The 20,748-nt window shown below is 44.4% G+C and overlaps 1 protein-coding gene across 1 annotated transcript in view; it reads right to left on the reverse strand.

Moving 5' to 3' along the window:
* LOC139341238 (unconventional myosin-XV-like) overlaps window positions 1–20,748 on the reverse strand; it is a 38,797-nt gene that overhangs the window by 11,884 nt on the left and 6,165 nt on the right. The window contains exons 11-49 of the mRNA XM_070977649.1: window positions 20,625–20,715; window positions 20,504–20,509; window positions 20,305–20,408; window positions 19,275–19,338; window positions 18,831–18,944; window positions 17,399–17,560; window positions 17,082–17,195; window positions 16,903–16,961; window positions 16,441–16,564; window positions 16,232–16,327; window positions 15,470–15,601; window positions 14,715–14,840; window positions 14,055–14,132; window positions 13,545–13,696; window positions 12,768–12,813; window positions 12,524–12,648; window positions 11,843–11,960; window positions 11,566–11,741; window positions 10,648–10,732; window positions 10,486–10,518; window positions 10,280–10,361; window positions 9,890–10,020; window positions 9,374–9,469; window positions 9,151–9,279; window positions 8,940–9,046; window positions 8,606–8,784; window positions 7,486–7,558; window positions 7,182–7,373; window positions 6,660–6,733; window positions 6,505–6,578; window positions 4,077–4,185; window positions 3,617–3,685; window positions 3,465–3,529; window positions 2,982–3,380; window positions 1,894–1,975; window positions 1,670–1,765; window positions 1,410–1,470; window positions 1,011–1,104; window positions 727–844 (exon numbers count right to left, since the gene is read on the reverse strand). Coding sequence (XP_070833750.1) covers window positions 727–844; window positions 1,011–1,104; window positions 1,410–1,470; window positions 1,670–1,765; window positions 1,894–1,975; window positions 2,982–3,380; window positions 3,465–3,529; window positions 3,617–3,685; window positions 4,077–4,185; window positions 6,505–6,578; window positions 6,660–6,733; window positions 7,182–7,373; window positions 7,486–7,558; window positions 8,606–8,784; window positions 8,940–9,046; window positions 9,151–9,279; window positions 9,374–9,469; window positions 9,890–10,020; window positions 10,280–10,361; window positions 10,486–10,518; window positions 10,648–10,732; window positions 11,566–11,741; window positions 11,843–11,960; window positions 12,524–12,648; window positions 12,768–12,813; window positions 13,545–13,696; window positions 14,055–14,132; window positions 14,715–14,840; window positions 15,470–15,601; window positions 16,232–16,327; window positions 16,441–16,564; window positions 16,903–16,961; window positions 17,082–17,195; window positions 17,399–17,560; window positions 18,831–18,944; window positions 19,275–19,338; window positions 20,305–20,408; window positions 20,504–20,509; window positions 20,625–20,715 — 4,235 coding nt within the window. The remainder of the gene's footprint in view (window positions 1–726; window positions 845–1,010; window positions 1,105–1,409; window positions 1,471–1,669; window positions 1,766–1,893; window positions 1,976–2,981; window positions 3,381–3,464; window positions 3,530–3,616; window positions 3,686–4,076; window positions 4,186–6,504; window positions 6,579–6,659; window positions 6,734–7,181; window positions 7,374–7,485; window positions 7,559–8,605; window positions 8,785–8,939; window positions 9,047–9,150; window positions 9,280–9,373; window positions 9,470–9,889; window positions 10,021–10,279; window positions 10,362–10,485; window positions 10,519–10,647; window positions 10,733–11,565; window positions 11,742–11,842; window positions 11,961–12,523; window positions 12,649–12,767; window positions 12,814–13,544; window positions 13,697–14,054; window positions 14,133–14,714; window positions 14,841–15,469; window positions 15,602–16,231; window positions 16,328–16,440; window positions 16,565–16,902; window positions 16,962–17,081; window positions 17,196–17,398; window positions 17,561–18,830; window positions 18,945–19,274; window positions 19,339–20,304; window positions 20,409–20,503; window positions 20,510–20,624; window positions 20,716–20,748) is intronic.

The raw sequence follows: 20,748 nt of genomic DNA on the forward strand, positions 1-20,748 counted from the left end.
TTCCACTTTCCATCAATGGCATATTAAAATGATTCAGTCTACACTGTATAAACATCTGAGTTAGATGATCACTGGATTAATTCTGATATGTTAACAGAATCCTCTTGTTGCACAGAGGTTTCTTTTGATGGAAATTAGCCTGTTTCTTATCTCTAATCTGCACTGGTTGCTGTTTGTTTTATAGCGAAGCCTGATGGTGTATTCATTAAATAGGATGTCGGCAGTGAAACTGATGTTCAGTTGTTATTTATTCCGAAAATAATCATTTTCGAGTGGCATACTGCAGGGAGAAAGCAGACATGGGTGGATGAAACAGTGCAGTTGAGCTTTACACAGGTGAAAGGTCTCCCTCTATGCTCACACTCACTGCTTCATTCAGCAGTGGACTTCTCCTGAGTTACTGCCCCAGTAATTCTGTATGAGGTGAAGATTGTGTTCATAGCTGCTTTAAGGATAATCATACTGTATTGGGTCCCTGTGCTATAGTGCAAATCACGTGCAACATCCTTCATATCAAAGCAAGGTGTTTGTTTGGCTGTACGTCCATTAGCAAGCTAACAACACATCCTGTCACAGTAGAAGGTTAGGCAGCTAGCAAGTTTGATATTTTGAAATGGTCTTGTTGATATCTTCATGAAGCAAAAAGCTTAATGAACAAAGCACAAGCAGAGTGAGTTTTGTCTGTATTAGAACATGTTGATGAGTGTATAAAGTGGGTGTGAGTACCTGGAGGAGGTAAGGGGGGAGGACGATCAGGTGCTCTCATCTTCGTGCTCTTGGTGGGTTTAAATCCTGCCTCCTTCATCGCAGACGTAGATGGTGAGGGGGCAACAGGACGTTTGGGCTACACAGACACAACAGTCTTCCACATGAGTATTACCTAACATGCATGTCTCTATGTACTGCTTGCATTATGTGACTGTGTAGCTTAGCATTTTGCAGGCTCGTGTGTGTGTGTGTGTGTGTGTGTGTGTGTGTGTGTGTGCGTGCGTGTGCGTGCGTGTGTGTACCTGTGGTGCAGGAGGATTGTCCATCTGGGGTTTGAGGATCTGTAAAGCTTCATCACGAGGGGTTTGCTTCTTCTTAAACTTCCCCTCCGGTCTCCTAAATACGTCCACACAGTTTGCAGGATTTTTCAAGCACATATGCAGTGAACCACAGAGTCTGCAGGTTTGTGCTCATCGTGCAGAAATACAATCATTCTGGTGCAATGTCTCTGTACAGTCTGTATCTGTTGACGGTTGGTTTGTTGCAGCCCAGGCTTTACAGCATGCACAGTTAATTCTGAAGATAGCACCGAGTGCTGTGCTTATTTACAAGCAAAAATCCATCAATTTAAAACTATGATTACTGCGCTCGATCCTCAGCCCCTGTCAGGCAGTCTGTGTGTTTGTGTGTGTGAGACTCACCTCTTGCCAGGTGGCAGCACGTCTGGTGGTGGAGGTGGGGAGTTGTATCTTCTGATGATTTCTTGGAAAATATGAACCATGTAAGAATTATGCAGATTGCACATTTTCAGCGTTTCAAATCCTAATGTGAACTAATGTGTCTGCTAGAAATCAAGAAATAAATAACTTAACCTACGACATGATCGATCATCATTCAGTCGTGTATAAACCTGTTCAATGAATCATGACATCAACATTTTGCAGCTTTTGAACTCAGAGACCTTGGACATCTTGACTGGGGACGATGTGGTCTGAGGACCGGGCTGAGTACTTCACCACCTCTCCAGCAGGGGGCAGAAGAGACGTCGCCGCTGGAGCTAAAACACACAACAAACATGAAAACACAGCCATCAGGGATTGTGCTCTCGTGTGTAAAGCTCTCGTAAATAAGAGTTTCTCTCTGGTTCTTGCTTGCTCAGCCCCTCGTGTTTCCTCTCTCTCTTACCAAAATTCCTGACTGGTGTGTCCTTGTTTACAGGGACGCCTGGAGCCTTCCTCCGGGGGAGGCTGTCCTTACCTGACTGAACCTGAAAAAGCCACACAGAGAGGACAGAGAGTTTGCACTCCTGGCTGTGCAGACATTTTGTCTCTTGTGATTTGGTTGTATTCAGGACAAAGTCAGGGCAAAGAAAAGGGAAGAAAAAGGACATTGTACTGTATTTTGTGATTGCAGCTCATTTCTTCTGGTACAGATTGCAGACAGTGTATTGTTACAGTGTTTTGTATGTTTCCGTGAGGTTCAGGAGACAAATTCATTTCATGTTGCACTGAACTGCATCGCAATGTTTTCTCAAAACTGGAAAAACTTAAAGTGGCTCAAATAAAAAATGCTTTGAATGAAGTGCTCCTGCGTCACCGAATCAAAAAATCTTGATTGTGCATCTAAACTGCAACATCACACCATGAATCATATGACTGAAAACCATTGAATTAAAAAGGGCAATTACATCACCAGACCAGATGACATCTATCACTGCAGACTGCAGACACTGACGAACCACCTCGACAAAGACAAGCTGAAGCAGGCTCAGCAGCAGCCGCCGCGTCTGCGTCACCCCTCAGTCCTGCTTTACGTCTGTGGCTGTTTGGAGCTTTTAACTTCAAAACCATGAGTTGATTTGTTTTCACTGTTTGTGTCGCTGGTGCTGGATGTGGTTTTGTTGTCTGACTGTGTTTGCTTTTCTTCTTCTTTTCTCAGGTCTCTCTTGATCTTGATCTCAGTGAGACTTCCTGATTAAATGAAGGTTAAACATGCACTTGCTTTCTGCAGAGTGACAGAATTTCGTGCGTTTGGCTCAACCAGCTTTTGGTCCTCATCTTGAGAACAGTTTGTATTTTTACTGTGAGCACATCACTCGCTCTTTCCATAAAAGGAAATGGAAAGCCGTTTGGAGGAGGAGGAGGAGGAGGAGGAGGAGGAGGACGAGAGAAAGGAGTTTACAACTATAACATCTTTCATGAATCAAAAAGTACTAAATCATTATCTAACATGTCATTCTGGACTACCACCTCACACGTCTCAGAGTTACTGACCTGTTCAGCAGTGCCGGCTTTAGGCTGCCCGGGCTCAGTTTTGATGGAGCTCGGCTGAGGGTTGGGGTCTGGGCGGGGGGCTCGAGGCTGAGCTGCGGGCTCAGAGGGAGGCTGGGCCTGAGGGTGCGATGGAGTTTGTTCATGTTGAGCAGTCGGAGGGTAGGGGCTGGGCGGGATGTTCGCTGTAGCGTAGGGAGTGGGACTGAAGTTAGCGTAGGGGCTGGGAGGGATGTTAGCGTATGGACTTGGGGGTATGACAGCGTAGGGGCTAGTGGGCGCGAACGGGCTGGGAGGGTGGTGGAGCAGAGGGCTCATGGGAGGGCTTGTGATCGGGGAGGTGGGGGGACTCGTCACCGGGCTGCTGACCATGGCCATGGCCTGCATCGTCATCTGCTGGGCCTGAGAAAACAAAAGATGACGCAATAATTCCCAAACAAGAGCGCAGTAAACAGTAAACAGATGTAAAGCCAGGCTCAGGGTTACCATGATGATGGCCTGCTGGTTCACAATCGTCTGCTGCTGCTGGGCCAAAGCAGTCTGCTGGGCAGCTGGAGGAGAGAGAAGCAACACAGTAAACAGGATGGAGGGACACGAATGATATTTCCCTCATGTTTCTCTTCACACTCGATACAAACCAGGTGTTACAGGTGCCACCGCAGCAACGGGAGGCGACATCACGCCTCCCACAGGAAGAACCCTCACAGCTGCGGACACAAACACACGTCAAAACTGTCAGATTTGAAGTACATTTGTTTTATTTATGTTTGTGCTAACAATGTATGGAGTCATTCAGGTTCTTGCAGTGTGTGAGTGTCTATGGCTCCGTCCACAGCGACTGCATAGCACCTGAACTGAGTGGAAAATGTACAGTATGTAGAAAACCTCAAAGTTTCACACAGCGGAACAGAAAAGCAGGTATAATACTTTCTGCAAACAGTGCCACAGCACAGTGTTGGATTTTCATGATGGAAATATCAAATGAGTGACAGCTATAAAGCAAAATGATGTGATTTACTAAATTCACTAAGCAGTAAACTATCGAGTGTTGATTCAACAGTAAATAGCAAGAGTGAAGAAGGGAGTGATTTGACTGACCTCCGGGTGGAAGTGGGGGGCCGGTCGACTGCCCCTCCTGTTTCCTCCCCCCTCCAACTCCCCCAGCCCCCTTCATCCTGCTGGACAGCCCTGCAGCTGATTCTATGTCCTGTGAGGACAGACAGACAGACAGACAGACAGACAGACAGACAGACAGACAGACAGACAGACAGACAGACGTTAGGAGACTGAACATCAGTGCATTTGAAAACACAAAGGCAGCTAAAGTGACGCTCAACCAAAAATCTATCTTTAGAGTATCAAATACTCACTACATGCAGGCTTGAAAGGAGATTATGATATCAATCCAATATATCAGTATGTGGCTGATCTGTCAGTTTTAGCTCATATGAGCAGTACAGAGATGCCAAAGACACGTGAAACAGTGATGGTATTACAAACTTTTTAACATATAAAAGATATCCTGCTCAGTACGTATCTTGGCCATGTTTCAAAATATTATATATCTTTATCTGAAATTTGAAACTCTCACATATTAATATCAGTAGCCTCAGAAGTCCAGTATCAGTTGCTGGCAAGTGTCTGGCCATATTGTTTGATCAGATGTGTGTTTGATCAGATCCTGATTTAAATGAAAATTCATTGTACATCTTTTTATCCATCCATCCATTGTTTATACCCGGCTATCCCTTTTGGGGTTGCGGGGGGGGGGGCTGGAGCCTATCCCAGCTGTCAACGGGCGAGAGGCGGGGTACACCCTGAACCGGTTGCCAGTCGATCGCAGGGCAACACACAGAGACACACAGCCATTCACGCTCACACTCACACACAATTTAGAGTCACCAATCAACCTAATGAGCATGTTTTTGGTCTGTGGGAGGAAGCCGGAGAGAACCCACGCATGCACGGGAAGAACATGCAAACTTCATACAGAAAGGCCTCGCCCGACCTGGGGATCGAACCGGCGAACTTCTTGCTGGCATGCGCACTACCTGCTGTGCCACCGTGCCGCCTGCACATCTTTTTATGTTAAATGAAAAAAGGGATTTTGTAGGAAAAACATGCATCTTTCTTCAAGCTATCAAAAAAGGATTATTTTGGTATCAGTACTGAAACAGGTATCATATCAAAAGTGGTTTGAGAAGTTTCGCTGGATATTTTGGTGCATTTTGACATGACTGTTCTTTGTGCATTGACTCTGGTCCGCCATTGTAATCCACTGTAACTGGTGGGAATCCAAGATGACTCCAACTGCTGCCAGAGCTGCTGTTTGAGTCAGCAGGTGAAGTATTTCATTCATATTTCAGATAGATTTTTTTAATCGCTGCATTTGTGAGTGTGAGGAGTGCTGAAGAGACATACAGAGAGATGAAGAACATCCTGATATTTGAGTAATCAGGGCAAAGTTTGGCTGTGGGATCAGAAGAAACCCTCTATAATGTGCAGCCGTTCCATCAGAAATCAGCCACTGACCCATAAATCCGCAGGAGTGTGTGTGTTTGTGGGCCATGTCTCATTAAATAGTAAGCCCTTCATTTGCCAGAGTGTCAGTTCCTCGTAAGCAGATCCCCGCGTTGCCTGGGTGGGAAATCACCGTGGCGATCTAGTGGCTGTGACAGTTACGGTAACAGGGTAACGTAATAGGTTGCTGGGCGGGAGAGGTCTGTAGAACACATCTGATACATGCTAATTCCTGTCAGCCGCATCCGATAGCACGGCTAACATTCACCACATGGCCGTCCCAGCTGAAGACTGATAGATCCAACATGGCCAGCACTCGGTGCACCATTGCGCTGACTAATACGTACAGATTTAACCGAATCCATCGCCATCAGCTTTCTACAACTGTAATTTCTAACAGTGGTGAAGGACAGCGTTTGTGGTGGAGGTGTTGCATCATAAATGAGCTGACAGAGCAGCAGAGGGCAGAGATCGAAGTACAACTTCCATGGCAAAAAAGTTGAGACGCTGTGTAAAACCAAAATAAAAACAGAATTTAATCATTTGCAGTCAAACTGTGTGCACTGACATCGGTTTTGCTGAGTTTTCCTGAGCCCATGTAGTAATATCCTTCATACAATCATGTGTCTCACAAAGGAGTGAGGCTCTCTCCATCCATGCTGTTTTATTTATGTTTAACACTGAGTCCCAGCTTTTTTAGAATTGGGGTTGTACTATCAGCAAGTCAAGCAGCGCTCACAACAAACACTGCATCTCTGCCTTGTGCTGCATATACAGTGAGGAACCTCCTGAACTAAAGAGAAGCTGTTGTATAGTTTATATTTGTGTTTACATGCGGGACTAGCAAACCAGGCATATGCTGCATATTCTATTCAATGAATGTACACTGAGTGTTAAAGCGGCTCCAGGAAAAACGAGCTTTACAGTTTCCAGCAGTGAATGGTTGACAGAGGAGTCCCTTCTCAGGTGGTCAGGTGTGTCAGTGTGAGTGAATTATGTAACTTACTCCGGATCCGTCAGACAGTACAGGGTCAAACAGGCTGTCGAGATAACGATCCATCCCTCTCTGAGGCTCCAGGTCTGCGAGAGGACAGCACTTCATTGTCTACTGTGATCCGAAACATTATGTGTGAGCGTTCGCACGTGTGCTTAAATGTCTACCTTGTCCATCAGAGCCAGGTATGGATGAAGATATGACATCGTTAGTCATGTCAAACCCACCACCCAAAAGGCTTCTGCAAAACAGTAAGAAAAGACCGATCACAGCCTCGTTATCATCGCTTACATTTAGCAGTGGTGGAGAAAATATTCAAAGCCTGTACTTCAGTAAATGTGCAGAAGAAAATCATATCATGAGCATGTCAGCAAAATGTAATTAAAGAATGAAAAGTAAAAGTACTTGGCCCCCCCGACATGATCATGTATTACATTATTAAATTGTTCATATTAAAGCACTAATGCCTCAGTAACATTTACAATGTTGTATCTGGTGGAAGTGGAGCTATTTTTAACTGTTTAAATACAGTTAGATGGTACAACACCACCACTTGAACCCTGACAGACGGCCTCGTCTTTCCGACTGCTGGACGGGTTCATGAGATATCAGAGATGTAAGTGTGTGTGTGTGTGTGTGCGCGTGTGTGTGTGTGTGTGTGTGTGTGTGTGTGTGTGTGTGTGTCTCACATGCTGGCATTGGGCCGCACTCTGGTTGGTTCCTGTGCAGAGATGATGAAGTAGCTGGTGTGTTTGGGGAAGTCAGCAGGAAGCTCCAAGTCCGACATCAGATCCAGAACGTAGTCTGATCCCTCCAGCTCCACCCACTGAGCCGGCTCCTTCAGCAGCACCGACCAGCCTCGACGGCCCTCCACCACACCCCTACGCACATGCACACACACGCACACACAAATCCAGGGTTACCCCTTTTTCAAATTTTCCTCGTAATCCCGTCCATATATTTTAGAGCTCATGCTTTCCAGTGAGATGATACCTGTGTTGTAAGATATCTTTGGCCATTTCTTCTCCTGTCGTCCAGGAGTGCAGAGGACACAGGAAGGACACACCTGAAGAGAAAAGACACACTGTAGACATGAAAATAGCTTCTCACATTCATTATTTACTCAACAAGAACTCAGCGGTAAATGACGGCTGTGTTTTCTATAATGTGCTGAGAGTCATTTCGATGAGGTCATGAAATCGTTCCTTGCGACCCGACTGTCTGTCTATGAGGATTTACGCAGACATCAGCACCCACAGACAGACACAAGCACAAGCAGTGAACCGGAGCGAGTATCAGGTGTTGTGTCTAATCCTCAGTAGACTTGCCAAAAGGCCAGAGGACAGATTAGCTGGATGAGAGGAGGAAATGAGAGAGAGACTGATAAGTCTTCAGTGCTGAAAAGTGCACACATTGTCTGTGCTAGGGTAAAAAAACAAAAACAAAAATGAGAATTAGCACCTCCTGGTTTTACACCTCCACCGAGCAGTCAAGGCGCAGTTTACATCCATATGTGTCCAGACTCATATTATATCTACTGAAGACAGTTTCCAGGTGGACACCAAAGATTATCTGATAAATGAAATATGGTGATAATCTCGCCTTCTGTTTCTCAGTTAGGGCATTGAAAAACGGCCATAAAGTGTCTTTGCAAAGCATTATGATGTCACAGCGTAGTTGCCATCCCTTCATCATTTTATCTTATTAGACATATGTGTGAAATCTTGTCTGAATTATTTTATGAATTCTTGAGTTACGGCCAGAATCGTTGCTGTTGTAGAGTTATATGAACAGAAAGATGAAGTCAAGTCAGTGAGAGCGAGTGAAATTCAAAGAGGGTCAAAATAAATGGGCTAAGTTATTACACACATTACTTTCACATATCGCTCTTCTGTGTTCATAATGTTTTCTGAATACTTCAGCACTGTTCAGAGTTGAAGCTTGTGAGATCAATCATAACACGAATGTACTCAAGAAAAAGAGACTTCTTCAGACAAATACAATACAAAAGCAAATGCAATTAAAAAACAGTCCTCTCTCTGATCCAGAAAATCAGTTAAAATGCCCCCTTTCACCTCTTAAATACATGTATTGTGTGTGTGTGTGTTCTCACCATCGAAGCAGTGTATGTGCAGAACAGTGTGAGCTCTCTTGCGATTGGCAGTCCACTCTAGCAGACAGGGTGGGTACGTTCGGACATACTCCGGCCCGACGTTCAACCTCTGCAGAGCTTGAAGCAGACGGTGCTGACACACACAGTCATAGCCCTCTGGCCCATAGTCAGACACAAACCTGCGACCAAAGCACAAAGAGTGAACTACCGAAACCCTGCACACAGATCACATGCATGCATGGAGAGGCAGGGAAGAAATATGCTGTTCAATTAAATATAGAGACGCTGTCATTAGTCTTTATTTCCATGTACAGTACTTTCCACTGTTTCTTACTTCAGCAAGTTCTTGGCCAGCCTTTGAGAGGGCAGGAAGGTAGAGAGGCAGGAGGACAGCAGGAGCCAACCACGCTCTGAATTCAAAATGTTGGGGTTTCTCCACACCTAATGGAGGAGGAGGAGAAGATGGAGGTAAAGAGATTATGTGTAATAATAGTGAACGATTTAGGCTTTTATCTCTGTCACACTGGCTAGAAAAAGGAGCTCACCTGATTGGCTACCTGAGCCAGTATCTCGTCTCGGAGGTCGGGATTGGCAAGTCCCCTCTGGATGATGTAGTTTCCAAACAGATTCTCCTGAGCACCATTCAGGTTAGGATCACCCATAAATCTCAGAATCTATTAAAAGCAAAGATATTTACAACACATGCTGTGACTTCACAAGCTTTCCTGCAGCTGGAGTTTCCCAGCAGTCTGTAAATGCAACACGTACCAGGATGAATATGTTCACGGCTCCTTGTTTTAGCTCCTCATCCATTCGAATCAGAGAACTCTCCAACGGGGCTGTCAGCATCCCGAACAACGGCTCCTACACACACACACACACACACACACACACACACACACACACACACACGGGGACATTCCATAGACTTAAGTTAATTTCCTGGTGTCTTGCCATAAGCCCAACCATAACCACCACTTGCCCAAGACTAACTCTAAGCCTAACCTAAACATAACCTAAACCTAACCTTACCCGAACAGTAAGCTCAGTCCTCACTCTAAAATTTAATGATTTACACTCTGGGGACTCATATTTTGTCCCCATAAGGGAGGCGAGTCCCCACAAAGTGACTTTGTAAACAGATTTATGTCCCCACAACTGATTATTCACAGTGACTGTTTATGTATTTGGAGCACTGCAACAACACTGTCCTGGATGCAATGAAGTTGTGTGTCACCTGTAAACACTGTGTGTGTGTGTGTGTATGTGTGTGTGTGTGTTCACCCTAAGCATGGCCTGGACGTAGTGTGTCATGAGGTAGTTGTTGATATCCAGGGGCAGGGTCAGCTGGGGGTCAACCTGAACCTTTGGAGCCTGGACCACAGCCAAGCAGTCAGAATGCAGCTCTTCACCACCTGCACACACACACACACACACACACACACACACACACACACACACACACACACACACACACAGCACAGCAGACCACGTGCCATCACAGACATATGACAGTAAATATTGTTGAAGCAACCTGCAAACAAGGTGGAACACATCCCATGATGGAAATGTATTTATAGCACTGACTGACTGCAGATCAGTGTGTTGTACTTTATACGTGTGTGTGTGTGTGTGTGTGTGTGTGTGTGTGTGTGTGTGCGCGCGCGCACGCACCTGAGGCCGCCTGTAGCAAGGCTGCCAGCTCAGCAGGGATAGGCAGTGTTGTCACATTCACCACTTCTCTATTGATGCGATCCTACACACATTTCAGACACACACAGACGCTTACATTACACACTGATGCTACATCTTCATCTCTTTCTCAAAATGAGTCTCTCCTCCGTCTCAGACACTCTGACTTTATTCCATCCGTCCCTCACCTCCTCTGCCTTCCTTGCAGGCTCCACCACTGTCTGACAGAAAGACAACAGTATCACACTTCACACATTTGTTCATATTTTATTCATTTTTTCCAACACAACCACTGCAGACGTCCCCCGAAGTTTCCCCCGTTCACACAGACACAAACACACCGTGCATACCCTCATGTAGCGCTGGCGGTTGATGATGAGCAGCACGGCGGAGCGGAACCTGATGAGGTACTTTCTCCTCAGAGCGAACTTTTTTCTGCTCAGGAAAAGATGGATTGTTCACACATACAGTCAGAGAGCAGAGAAAAATTAAGAAACATTCCTCATGAGAGATGCAGACACTTAAATGTCAATCGCTGCCATTAGAACAGGCAGCACGCTTGGTGCAGCAAGATGTGTGTTAATCACACTTATAGAGTTAGTTATATTGTAGTTTCAGTACATGATGGCTCATTTCCCTAAATTCATCAAAGAGAGACCAACGATCTGTGAAATATCATTACAGATTCAAAATGTTTGACCTTGAGTTTATTGCCATTTCTAGTGTCCTCATTAAACCAGTAATACGTTCAAATAAAATGCAAATTTGCATCTGCAGGTTCTGTGAGGCTGGCTGTGAGTGAGAAATCTTTCACCTTTGATGGATGAGCACGGCCTGAGTCCTCTGGCCTCGTCTCCTCACATCAAGGACAAAAGGAGCAGACTGTCTGTGATTAGCTTTGACCCGTTTGACTGTCAAACCAAATACTGAAGCCTAAACTGCCAAGATGAGGACTGAAGCTCCAGACTCAAGACAGTTTCCTGCCCATTAAATACAGTTAAAACACTATAGAGTGAAAAAAAAAAGTTTTTTCCTACATTTTCTGACTGTTTTGGGGAAAAACAGACATCAGTTCCAGTTTTTCAGTGTGCAGTGATGATCACATTGAACAGCCTGATAAGAAAAACCCTTCAGCTGAGCTGCTCATCTCTCTGTATGTCGTGTGGAAGCATCCCACGATCTTATTTGGCTTTATTCAAACAAGTCATGAGCCATTAAATTCAAGGGCCAAAAATGAATCCAAGTCGCTGACCTCAGCTGAACGTTACCTGGCCAGGTAGCCTCTGCAGCGAGCCTCCAACAGGATCACACGCCGCCTGAACTTTGTAAAGTTCTTTCGGACAAAACACACGCGGGTGTATCTCTGCAGTGTCAGGGCAGCGAGGTTCAGCACACGGTCACGCTTCCCCTCTAACACCTGATACAGCTCTTCCTTCAGGAAAATCTGACACACACACACAAAAACACACACATCTACGCTGAAGTGACTCTTTTCTTTTCATTTGACTTGACTTTGACCACGTGTGTGCTGCTGAGAGAGCCCACCTTACTGACTCCCAGCTGATACGAGCCACTCTTGACCGGGCCGAGCTTGTGCAGCATGCTGACACAGTTCTCTCCGTCAGCAGGTGGAGGATCCCTCAGGCACAGCAGGGCTTTATACCTGCGCGCACACACATTACATGCCCACACACAAAGTTAAAATGACAATCCAACATGAGTTCTGAAGTAAATGTGAAAAGGATCAGTGAAACCCAAAGCTGCAACACGTGTCTTAACTCTGTGTGAATGAAAGTCTGAGTCTTGGCTGTGAATCTGAGACCTTGTGCAAAGCTAATTGGAGTATTCAGTTTTGCTACTTAAGCATTTGCTTGTATTTAGTGGTTTTCGTGTGAATCTAATTGACTGAATGACTCTGAAACTGTTTTTTCTGTAAGTCAGACTACTTTGGCAGCCAGTGGTCAGAGGTGCTGTGAGATCAATTGGCTTCAGCAGCTTTCCAACTGCAGGAGCTGGCAAGTGCCAGATGGCTATTTCAGCATGAAGAAATTGGTGTGTGAATTGTACTCTCGCCAGAAAAGCCAATAATTCCGGCAATTCTGACAAGCTGAATGCGGAGATGACGGGCGGATGAGATACTCTGTACTATATTTTAGCTTGCATGGTTCAAATAGAGCTTACATTTCTCTTCAAATACGCTTCAGTGAGGATTGTTAAGTGACCGACCTCGACAGGAAGCTGTGAAAGTGCAGCCTGATTGGATAACCCTCCTTCCTGATATGGATGGTCTCCATGATTCCAGAGTAATGAAGCTGAGCGCTGACCAGCTCCATGTCAAACACTCCTGGCTCCTTCACATGCAAACAGATGAATCAGCATAATACACACGATCAGTTTATTACACATCAATTAAAATAAAATAAAAAAACCCACTGCAAGCCTTCACACGCCACCCAACTTGCAAATATACCTTATGATGGTTTGGCTTGATGCATCGCACAAAATAAGGGTTACACCTGTCACAGATAGACGAGAACGAATGGATGGATGAATGCATGATTTGATGAAGTATATTCGTCCTGTTCAAGGAGGCCAACTTTCCAACTGAAAGGAAACTAAGGAGAAACAACTCTCTGAGTAGAAATCTGCAGAGCGCGGCGTAGTTTCACAGTCGAAGCTACACATTAACGGTTTTCTACTGAAAGATCTCCAGAGGCCTCAGTCTTCATCTGTAAGAGACATGACTGAGCTAAAAATTAAGCAAATGAAATTCATCTCCCCAAGATGAATGGCTCCTTCGAACGCTGACATTTGAGGCTTATAGGGTTGTTAGAACTGATCCCTAATCACTTCAGACTAATGGCACACCAAGACAAAACCAGCGGTTCAGAACTAAATGTCTATTTAGGCACAAGGCCATAATACAGTATGTGTCACTCTCTCTTTTCACTCATCCCTCAGTCCTCACATTGTGCTCGCTCTCTATATCCTGCAGCATCTCACATTAGATTTCGGACACCTACACAGTAAATTACAGAGTGACTCATCATTATGATGCGTCAACACTGACAGGTTCAATGTCACATAAGTTTTATTTAGATGTCTGTCTTGTCAGGAGCAAAGCATACAGTTAGTGGGAAAAGGACACCACATAATGCAGAAAATTTACACTCAAATGAGTTTCATAACGCTTCGCTGCTGTTTAAAGGTGTGTCAGAGGGTTAAATGAGTGCTGTTTTACGCAGACCTTTCCATCTTCTCCAGCAGCTCCTGCAGGCTGCTCTGGAACTTTGCACTGACTGTGTTGGCCTGATAACGACGAGCCACGCTGCTGCGGCGCACATTAGACCGCTGCTGAGAAGCAGACTCTGAGTGCTTTAAGAAGAGACTGGATACCATCTGTACACACACACACACACACACACACACACACACACACACACACACACACACACACACACACACACACACACACAGAAAACACAGAAGACAAAGAGGTAAGCCAACGTGTGAAAAGTCAACCCTGATAACAGGCTCAAAAGAATAATTACTAAATGGGTACTAGTGTTTTTCTCAACAGAAACACGATCGTATTGTGCCACAACACCAGAAAACAAGTTGATGACTAACAGCCATGATATTTAAATGTAAGTGAAGAAGATTGCTTCTGCTTACATGGGGAATAAAGAGCGGGGAATACTGTACATGTTGGAACGATATGAGAGTCAAAAGAAAAGCGTGTATTTGCATGTCTCACTCTGTTCTTGCTCTGGATGAAGAGGTCTAAAACATCCTGGCGGACCATGTCGAAGTTCTTATCCAGGAATTTGTGCACCTGCACCACAAATTATTAGAAAGGAGTTTGAACAACATTAGATTCAACAAGATTTCACATTCAACAGTGGACAAATACAAGTACAACAGCTCTGAGCACATTGATCCAAGGTGGAAAATATGAGAGCATTAATGAACTCATGTGAGAAGAATAACAAGTTTTAGGAGAATATATTTCTTAACTCGCAAAAGACAAAAGGAAAAGTTTTATACATACGGTGTAGCTTTTGGACAAGAAAGAAAGAAAACAAACTAAAACAGAAAGGAGGCAACAACAAACAAAAAAGAAAAGAAGGAACAACAAACAAACAAGGAAGAAGGAGAGAATGAAAGCAAAAGAAACCGACATACTGACATGGAACAGAAAAAAAGAGAGGAAACAAACAAAAACAGACAGGGAGATAACCAAATACAAAAGAAAGAAAAGAGGAAACTGCAAACAAACAAAAACGAGAGAGAGAATGATAAAACAAAGAAAGAGAGACAGAAAGCAAGAAAGACAAAAAACAAATAGGAAAGAAAGAAAGAAAGAAAGAAAGAAAGAAAGAAAGAAAGAAAGAAAGAAAGAAAGAAAGAAAGGTACCTGGTAAGCGACCTTCCCGGCGTAGTGCTTCAAGGTGAACTCTGGCAGGGGCATCTTTGGCCTGGCATATAACGGGTTGTTTCCATGGTGATAGTGGCACTTCTGAAGGAAGGTGTGGTCTGTTGCCTAGCAATGATTGGAGACGGTTAATGGTTGGCGAGCCATGGAAACTAAATCTCTACAGCACAAACACGTTTCCTCAGTCAGTTCCTCGTGTAACACCGTGTTCATATTTCACTTCATAATACGTTTATATCAACACGAGCTCGGCCGGCCTCTCACGTTACGAGCCGGGGAATAATGACCACAGCAGGTTGGCAATTGAGTGAGCATGTGGGAGAACTTTGTATTGATCAGACCGGGCTATAATACACTTCAGTATCCTGGTTTATGAAGAATCCAATAAGTGAGATGACTTTTCTGTAACTACATTTCAAAGCCGAGAGACGAAATATTAGAATTCTCCGTTATCGTCAGCTTTTGCTTTTTTTCACTGTATACACAATAATATCAGACTTGAACGTTTCTTGTCATCTAAACTAAGTTCATATTAAGTGTGCAGCCTCAACACAGGAGTCTGTCTCTCTTGATTGGATCTTTGATGGAGTGATGAACTAACACTGTTCCTTTAAAGCAGTTTGTATTCATCAATCTGATTTTTGGTTCATTCAGTATCAGCTGTGTTTATCATGAAGTCTGAGTTAGTGCCCGTAACTTTGGAAATAAAGAGTTTGGTTCAACAGGTGTGGATGTACCTGAGGGAAACCACACTGGTCGTCCAGGATGCGCAGTATCCCATGAGGCTTAGCGGCGATGAGATCAAGGCAGGCCTGGTTGTGGCTGAAGGGCTGCTGCTGCCACTGGATCTGCTCCCGCATGTACTCCTCCTACACACACCGCACAGCACGAAGGCTCATCAGGTTTGTGCATGTAAAACTCTTCTAACTCCACTGCTGAAGCATTGCTGCGTCTGCTGTAGTTCTCTAAAATGCATGAGAGTCAGGTTACAAACAGGGCTGTTTATCCTAATGCTGTTTATCTTTAATGCTACTGAGTCTTTCTGTTGGGTTCAGATCTCTCAGATTTGAAGGTCCAGTCCCACACGTGCTAACCCAATGAGCCATAATTTGGTGCAGTGCAAGTCAAAAGATCCAGACAAATTGGTAAGATTATGTTAAATTTAGTTGAGGAGCTATATCTCAGCTGCTTTAACCCATATGTCACAGTTTCCCAGAGCCCAAAGTGACATCTTCAACTTGCTTCTTTCGTCTGACCAACAGAAAAAAAGCTAAAGACTCTTCATTTACTACCACAAATAACCAAGAAAAGCAGCAAATCCTTACATTTAAGAGGCTGGAACCAGCAAACATTGGACATTTTTGCTTAAAAAATGACTGAAACAATTATCAAAATAGTGGACGATTAATTTTCTTTTGATCAATTAATTTATTAATTGAGTAATCGTTGCTACTTTTGACGCGCATTATCACAGGGAAAAGGAAGCATGCGTCCCTGACCTGCTCCTCCTGGAAGATGACCCTATTAAAGAAGAACTGCAAAGTTTCATTGGCGTAGTTGATGCACAGCTGCTCAAAACTGTTCACCTGTAGCTCCTGGACAGTAAAGACAGGAGACATTGGAGAGTGAGGGAGTTAGTGAAGACAGGTCAGGACAGACGCATCAGCGCTGTAAAATTATTAAGCGTTAGCTTTAGCTTTAGCTTGACCTCAAATCCATATATGTCCAGTATGGAGATGGAAAGGGCTTCGCTGCGAGGGTAGACCCGTCCGTTGATGCGCTCTGTCAGCCAACTAAACAGCAGCGAGTACAGGATCTTGGCAACGGCATCTCTATGAAAAACACACAATAAGGTTTCTATGGAAACAGAAAACCCGGTTCCTATGGAAACAGAGGACCTCTGAAAAATCTCTCCCCCAGCCCTGACATCCTTTGTCCTCACATGCCTCTACCAAAGATTGGAAGGGAATATCAAAGAGTCTTCGCTCCCTCTCAGTAGTCTCCTGGTATGATTTTAGAAACAGGAGGTAAAAAAATGAGGACATTAAAAAAAAAAATCCTCAAACAAGACTGTCAGAGAGGTTTTTATTTCAGGTTATTCCAAGCAAAAGTAGGCGCAGAGTATTTAATTTAACAGACACCACAGTCAGACTGTTATTCACTCGCTCACCTGGCATCCACAGCACTCTCCACCGTGAGCGCAGTGAAGATCTTCTCCCTTCCCGTATCCTGGAGGGCAAAGCGCATCTGTTATCTAACAACATCACTTCAGCTGTTCTGATAAAAGTCCTTCGACCTGTGCTGTGTGTGCGAGGCCGTGATTATTCATGCAGAGTGCGTTCTGCTCACTGTCATTTTGAAGGTGACGGACTTCTGCAGGCCGTCAGGTGAGACCTGCAGCAGCTCAGCGACCACCCTGATCTCCTGTGTGCTCACCACCGACGCAACCTCCTGACCCTCAGCCTGCAGGGAGGCGCGCCCACACACATACACACACACACACACACACACACACACACACACACACACACACAGGCAAAGACATTCGTTATTACCATCATCTATCAACATCATCATTACCATTCAGCCGTGAAACTAAACGCATTTTTATAGCCTATTTGTATTGTGTGTGTGTGTGTGTGTGTGTGTGTGTGAGACAGGGAGACCTGGTGTGGCTGGAAGTAGACGTTTCCCAGATGAAGGACAGAGGACAGCAGTCTGTAGATGCCGTCTTGCTCCTCTGGAGTGAAACACAGAATGTCCATGGCATTCAGCAGACGCCTGAAGTCCTCCCCATCGTCCTTCCCCTCTATGGTACAATCCCCTCCCTGCACTCACACACATCACACACATCACACACACACACACACACACACACACACACACATACGCTGTTATCAACAACGACACACTTACCCTCAGCCTGTTTAATCACAGCTGTAATTAAAGAGCAAATTATCAGCGGCTCAAAGTCTTGTTTCTGATGACCTCCAGGGGTTCAACTCCTCACCTTGATGCAGTGATGTGGACGCATGCGTCAGGGCGTGTCAGTACACTATGACATCACTGCTGGGTGTGGTTACAGGTGTTATATTACTATTAAAAAGGTTAGCACGAGTGCTCGTAACAGTACCCATAAACTCACGCACCAGTAACAACATAAACAGTCAAAGATCTGAAACAATGCTGCTGATGCTTTCATTACATTTCCTGAAGTGGTACAAAGAAACAAACACACCCGGAGGTCCTCAATGCAAGACGATGCACGATCAGTCTGAGCGGCTGTGGTGGCACTGCACCTTAAATGGTAACATCAGCATGATAACGTGCTCACAATGAGCATTTTCATGGAAATTCATTCAATAGCTGTACAGACATTTCTGTGAAAAGCAAAAAAAAAAAACAAAAGTCATGGTGGAACTAGAGAGAAAGTCAGAGATTACAAAAGTCTGCTGGATATAAACATCTGTACAAACTTTCATGGTAATTTAATGGCTGTGGAGACATTTCAGTCTGGCCCCGCCAACCAAACAACAGGCTAAAAAACTCTGCCATCTTTGGAGTCACACTGCAGCATAAAACTGTTTTTTCCTGACAATATTCTATTCTTTTGTTATTTGTGAAATGCTGTTTTAGCTCTTCAGCCCTCAGAAAATTACTCAAATTAAACAATGACAAAATCTCTCTGGCTAAACGACACACAACTCAGAGACAAACGCAGCATACAACGACGGCCAAAATGGTTTGCGTGCACCGCTGAAGGGCGATTCAAAGATCAATCATCAATTCATATTCATGAATCAATCAATATCAGTTTTGGAAAGACATCAGGAAATCACATTAATCACTCAATATCACTCAGATACAAAGGCTCCAGGCTGCAAAGGCCCTTTACTCTGTGTCTGGGCACCACAATGAGTTTTGTGTTTGTGCCATTAATCACTTTGGTGAATAAATATCACATTTTCAAAAAATTGACATCTCATTTGTTAATGTGACTATGAAATTGATTACAGTGACCACTCCTTATCCGTGCTCTCTCTCCGTGTGTGTGTGTGTGTGTGTGGAGGGGAGTGCATGTCATATTCCTCGCGGCACCTGATTCAGATAGTAGTAAGTCTCAGCTTCCTGCAGATAGAGCGAGCGCTTCTCATTAGGAGGGAGACCCGCCAGCATCTCGTAGAAGATGTGATAGTTCCTCTCCGATTTGGCCTGTGGATGAAAAACGCACACGCACGCCGTCGTGACATACATAAATGAACATGCACACGTTTGGATAGATAATTAAAAACGCTCTGTGACTTAGATCTGTGGTGGTGGGTCTACTGAAATGGAAACAGAAGTGTAGAAAAGACAGCGTAATGGATAAACAGGATAACTGGATGGATGACGGATGGCTGTGTAAAGACAGAGCGCAGCATGTTTGACACCTCTCATGCTGTCTGCCTCTACACTCTCCTCTTTCTCACCATGACTCAGTGGTAAGAAGACTCCAACCTGACCTGCTGCGTGTGTGTGTGTGTGTGTGCTTGAGTTTTTCACCTGAAAGACAATGCGGGACTTCTCCAACAGGTACTGAGACGTTATGGCACCGCTGATTACACCCCTTGTAATGGACACATGGGCAGGTACACACACGCACACACATGCATGCACAGGCACACACACACACACCCACAGACACACACAGTAAGTCTGAGTTAAGTAACAGGTCATGCATGTGTAATGTGCTCGGCTCGTCTGTGTCACAGTTCTAGAACAAGATCAGGGACTCATCTAACTGTGTTACTGGGACATGTTGGCATATCCTCCACTAATGCCAATATGTGTGTACGTGTGTGTGTGTGTGTGTGTGTGTATGTGTGTGTGTACGTGTGTGTGAATTGTTATGATAACGTGTAGTGTAGTTAAGATAACGTACAGGCTGCTTGTTCTATGGGCTTTACCCCATAGAAACTACAGCCAGCCTGTACTTGCAGACGAATGTCTGATCTGAATGGAAATACAGTGTAATTCTGAGCCATGGTTTACAGGAACTATGGTAACACATTACGATAGCAACAATCAATTGTAGTCTCGGATCGTGATTAAGAAAACGTGAAAATACAATTACATCTTCTTTGCAGTTACATCACACATTTTCTGAATAAAAAACAAAATAAAAGTTTTGAGGTCTATGCTGATTTTTTTTTTATTATGAAAGCTGTAATGAGCTCCAAAAGTTTTAAAACACTGCTGGTAGGAGGAAAATCCTCAATTGCCCCAGAATTGGTGCAACACACAGACTAATGTCTCTTCAGAAAATCAATTTATTAATACAATGCAGCAGTGCTTGGCTGCAATAAGCCCCTTCAGGCAGCAAGATCAAGGTCAGTGAGACTTTCTTCTGACTCTGTTTGGTTTTAAAACTAGTGAAATATGTGATTCTAATTATGTAGAAATTAGGGAAATTCCTTATTTGTAGATAATCTAGTTTCTTTGGTTTTCTGGATTCAGAAACGCTGAAAACTGAACGCTGCTGCTGATGTTCACTGAGTTCTTAACTCTATTGGTAGACGTTGTCATTACTCACTCCTCCATGTAGATCTGCGTGTATTTGCCAAAGCGTGAAGAGTTGTCATTGCGCACTGTTTTGGCATTCCCGAAAGACTCCAGCAGGGGTGTGGCCTCTAGGATCTGACCAATCACCACAGACACAAATGTTACTATGGCCACCTTCAGCTGGGATGGCGGTCGTCAAGGGAGCAAAAACAACGCGAAGAATACTTTACCTCTATCTGATGGGAGACGGCAGAGACGAGATCAGAGGAGAAAGGAAAGCGACAGCAGTGTTAGTTTTAATGACCACAGAATGGACGCTGTGTGTGTGTGCATGTATATAAGTATGTTTACCTGTTGTGTGACGTTGCACTTGTGATGTATGGCTGTCAGGTAACGCAGGATCAGTTTAGTAGCTTCAGTCTTTCCTGATCCACTCTCTCCGCTGTGATAGCAAAAACAGTTAATAGGATTATTT

Source organism: Chaetodon trifascialis, chromosome 2 (assembly GCF_039877785.1).
Source record: "Chaetodon trifascialis isolate fChaTrf1 chromosome 2, fChaTrf1.hap1, whole genome shotgun sequence".
In the NCBI taxonomy this organism is placed as follows: Eukaryota; Metazoa; Chordata; class Actinopteri; order Chaetodontiformes; family Chaetodontidae; genus Chaetodon; species Chaetodon trifascialis.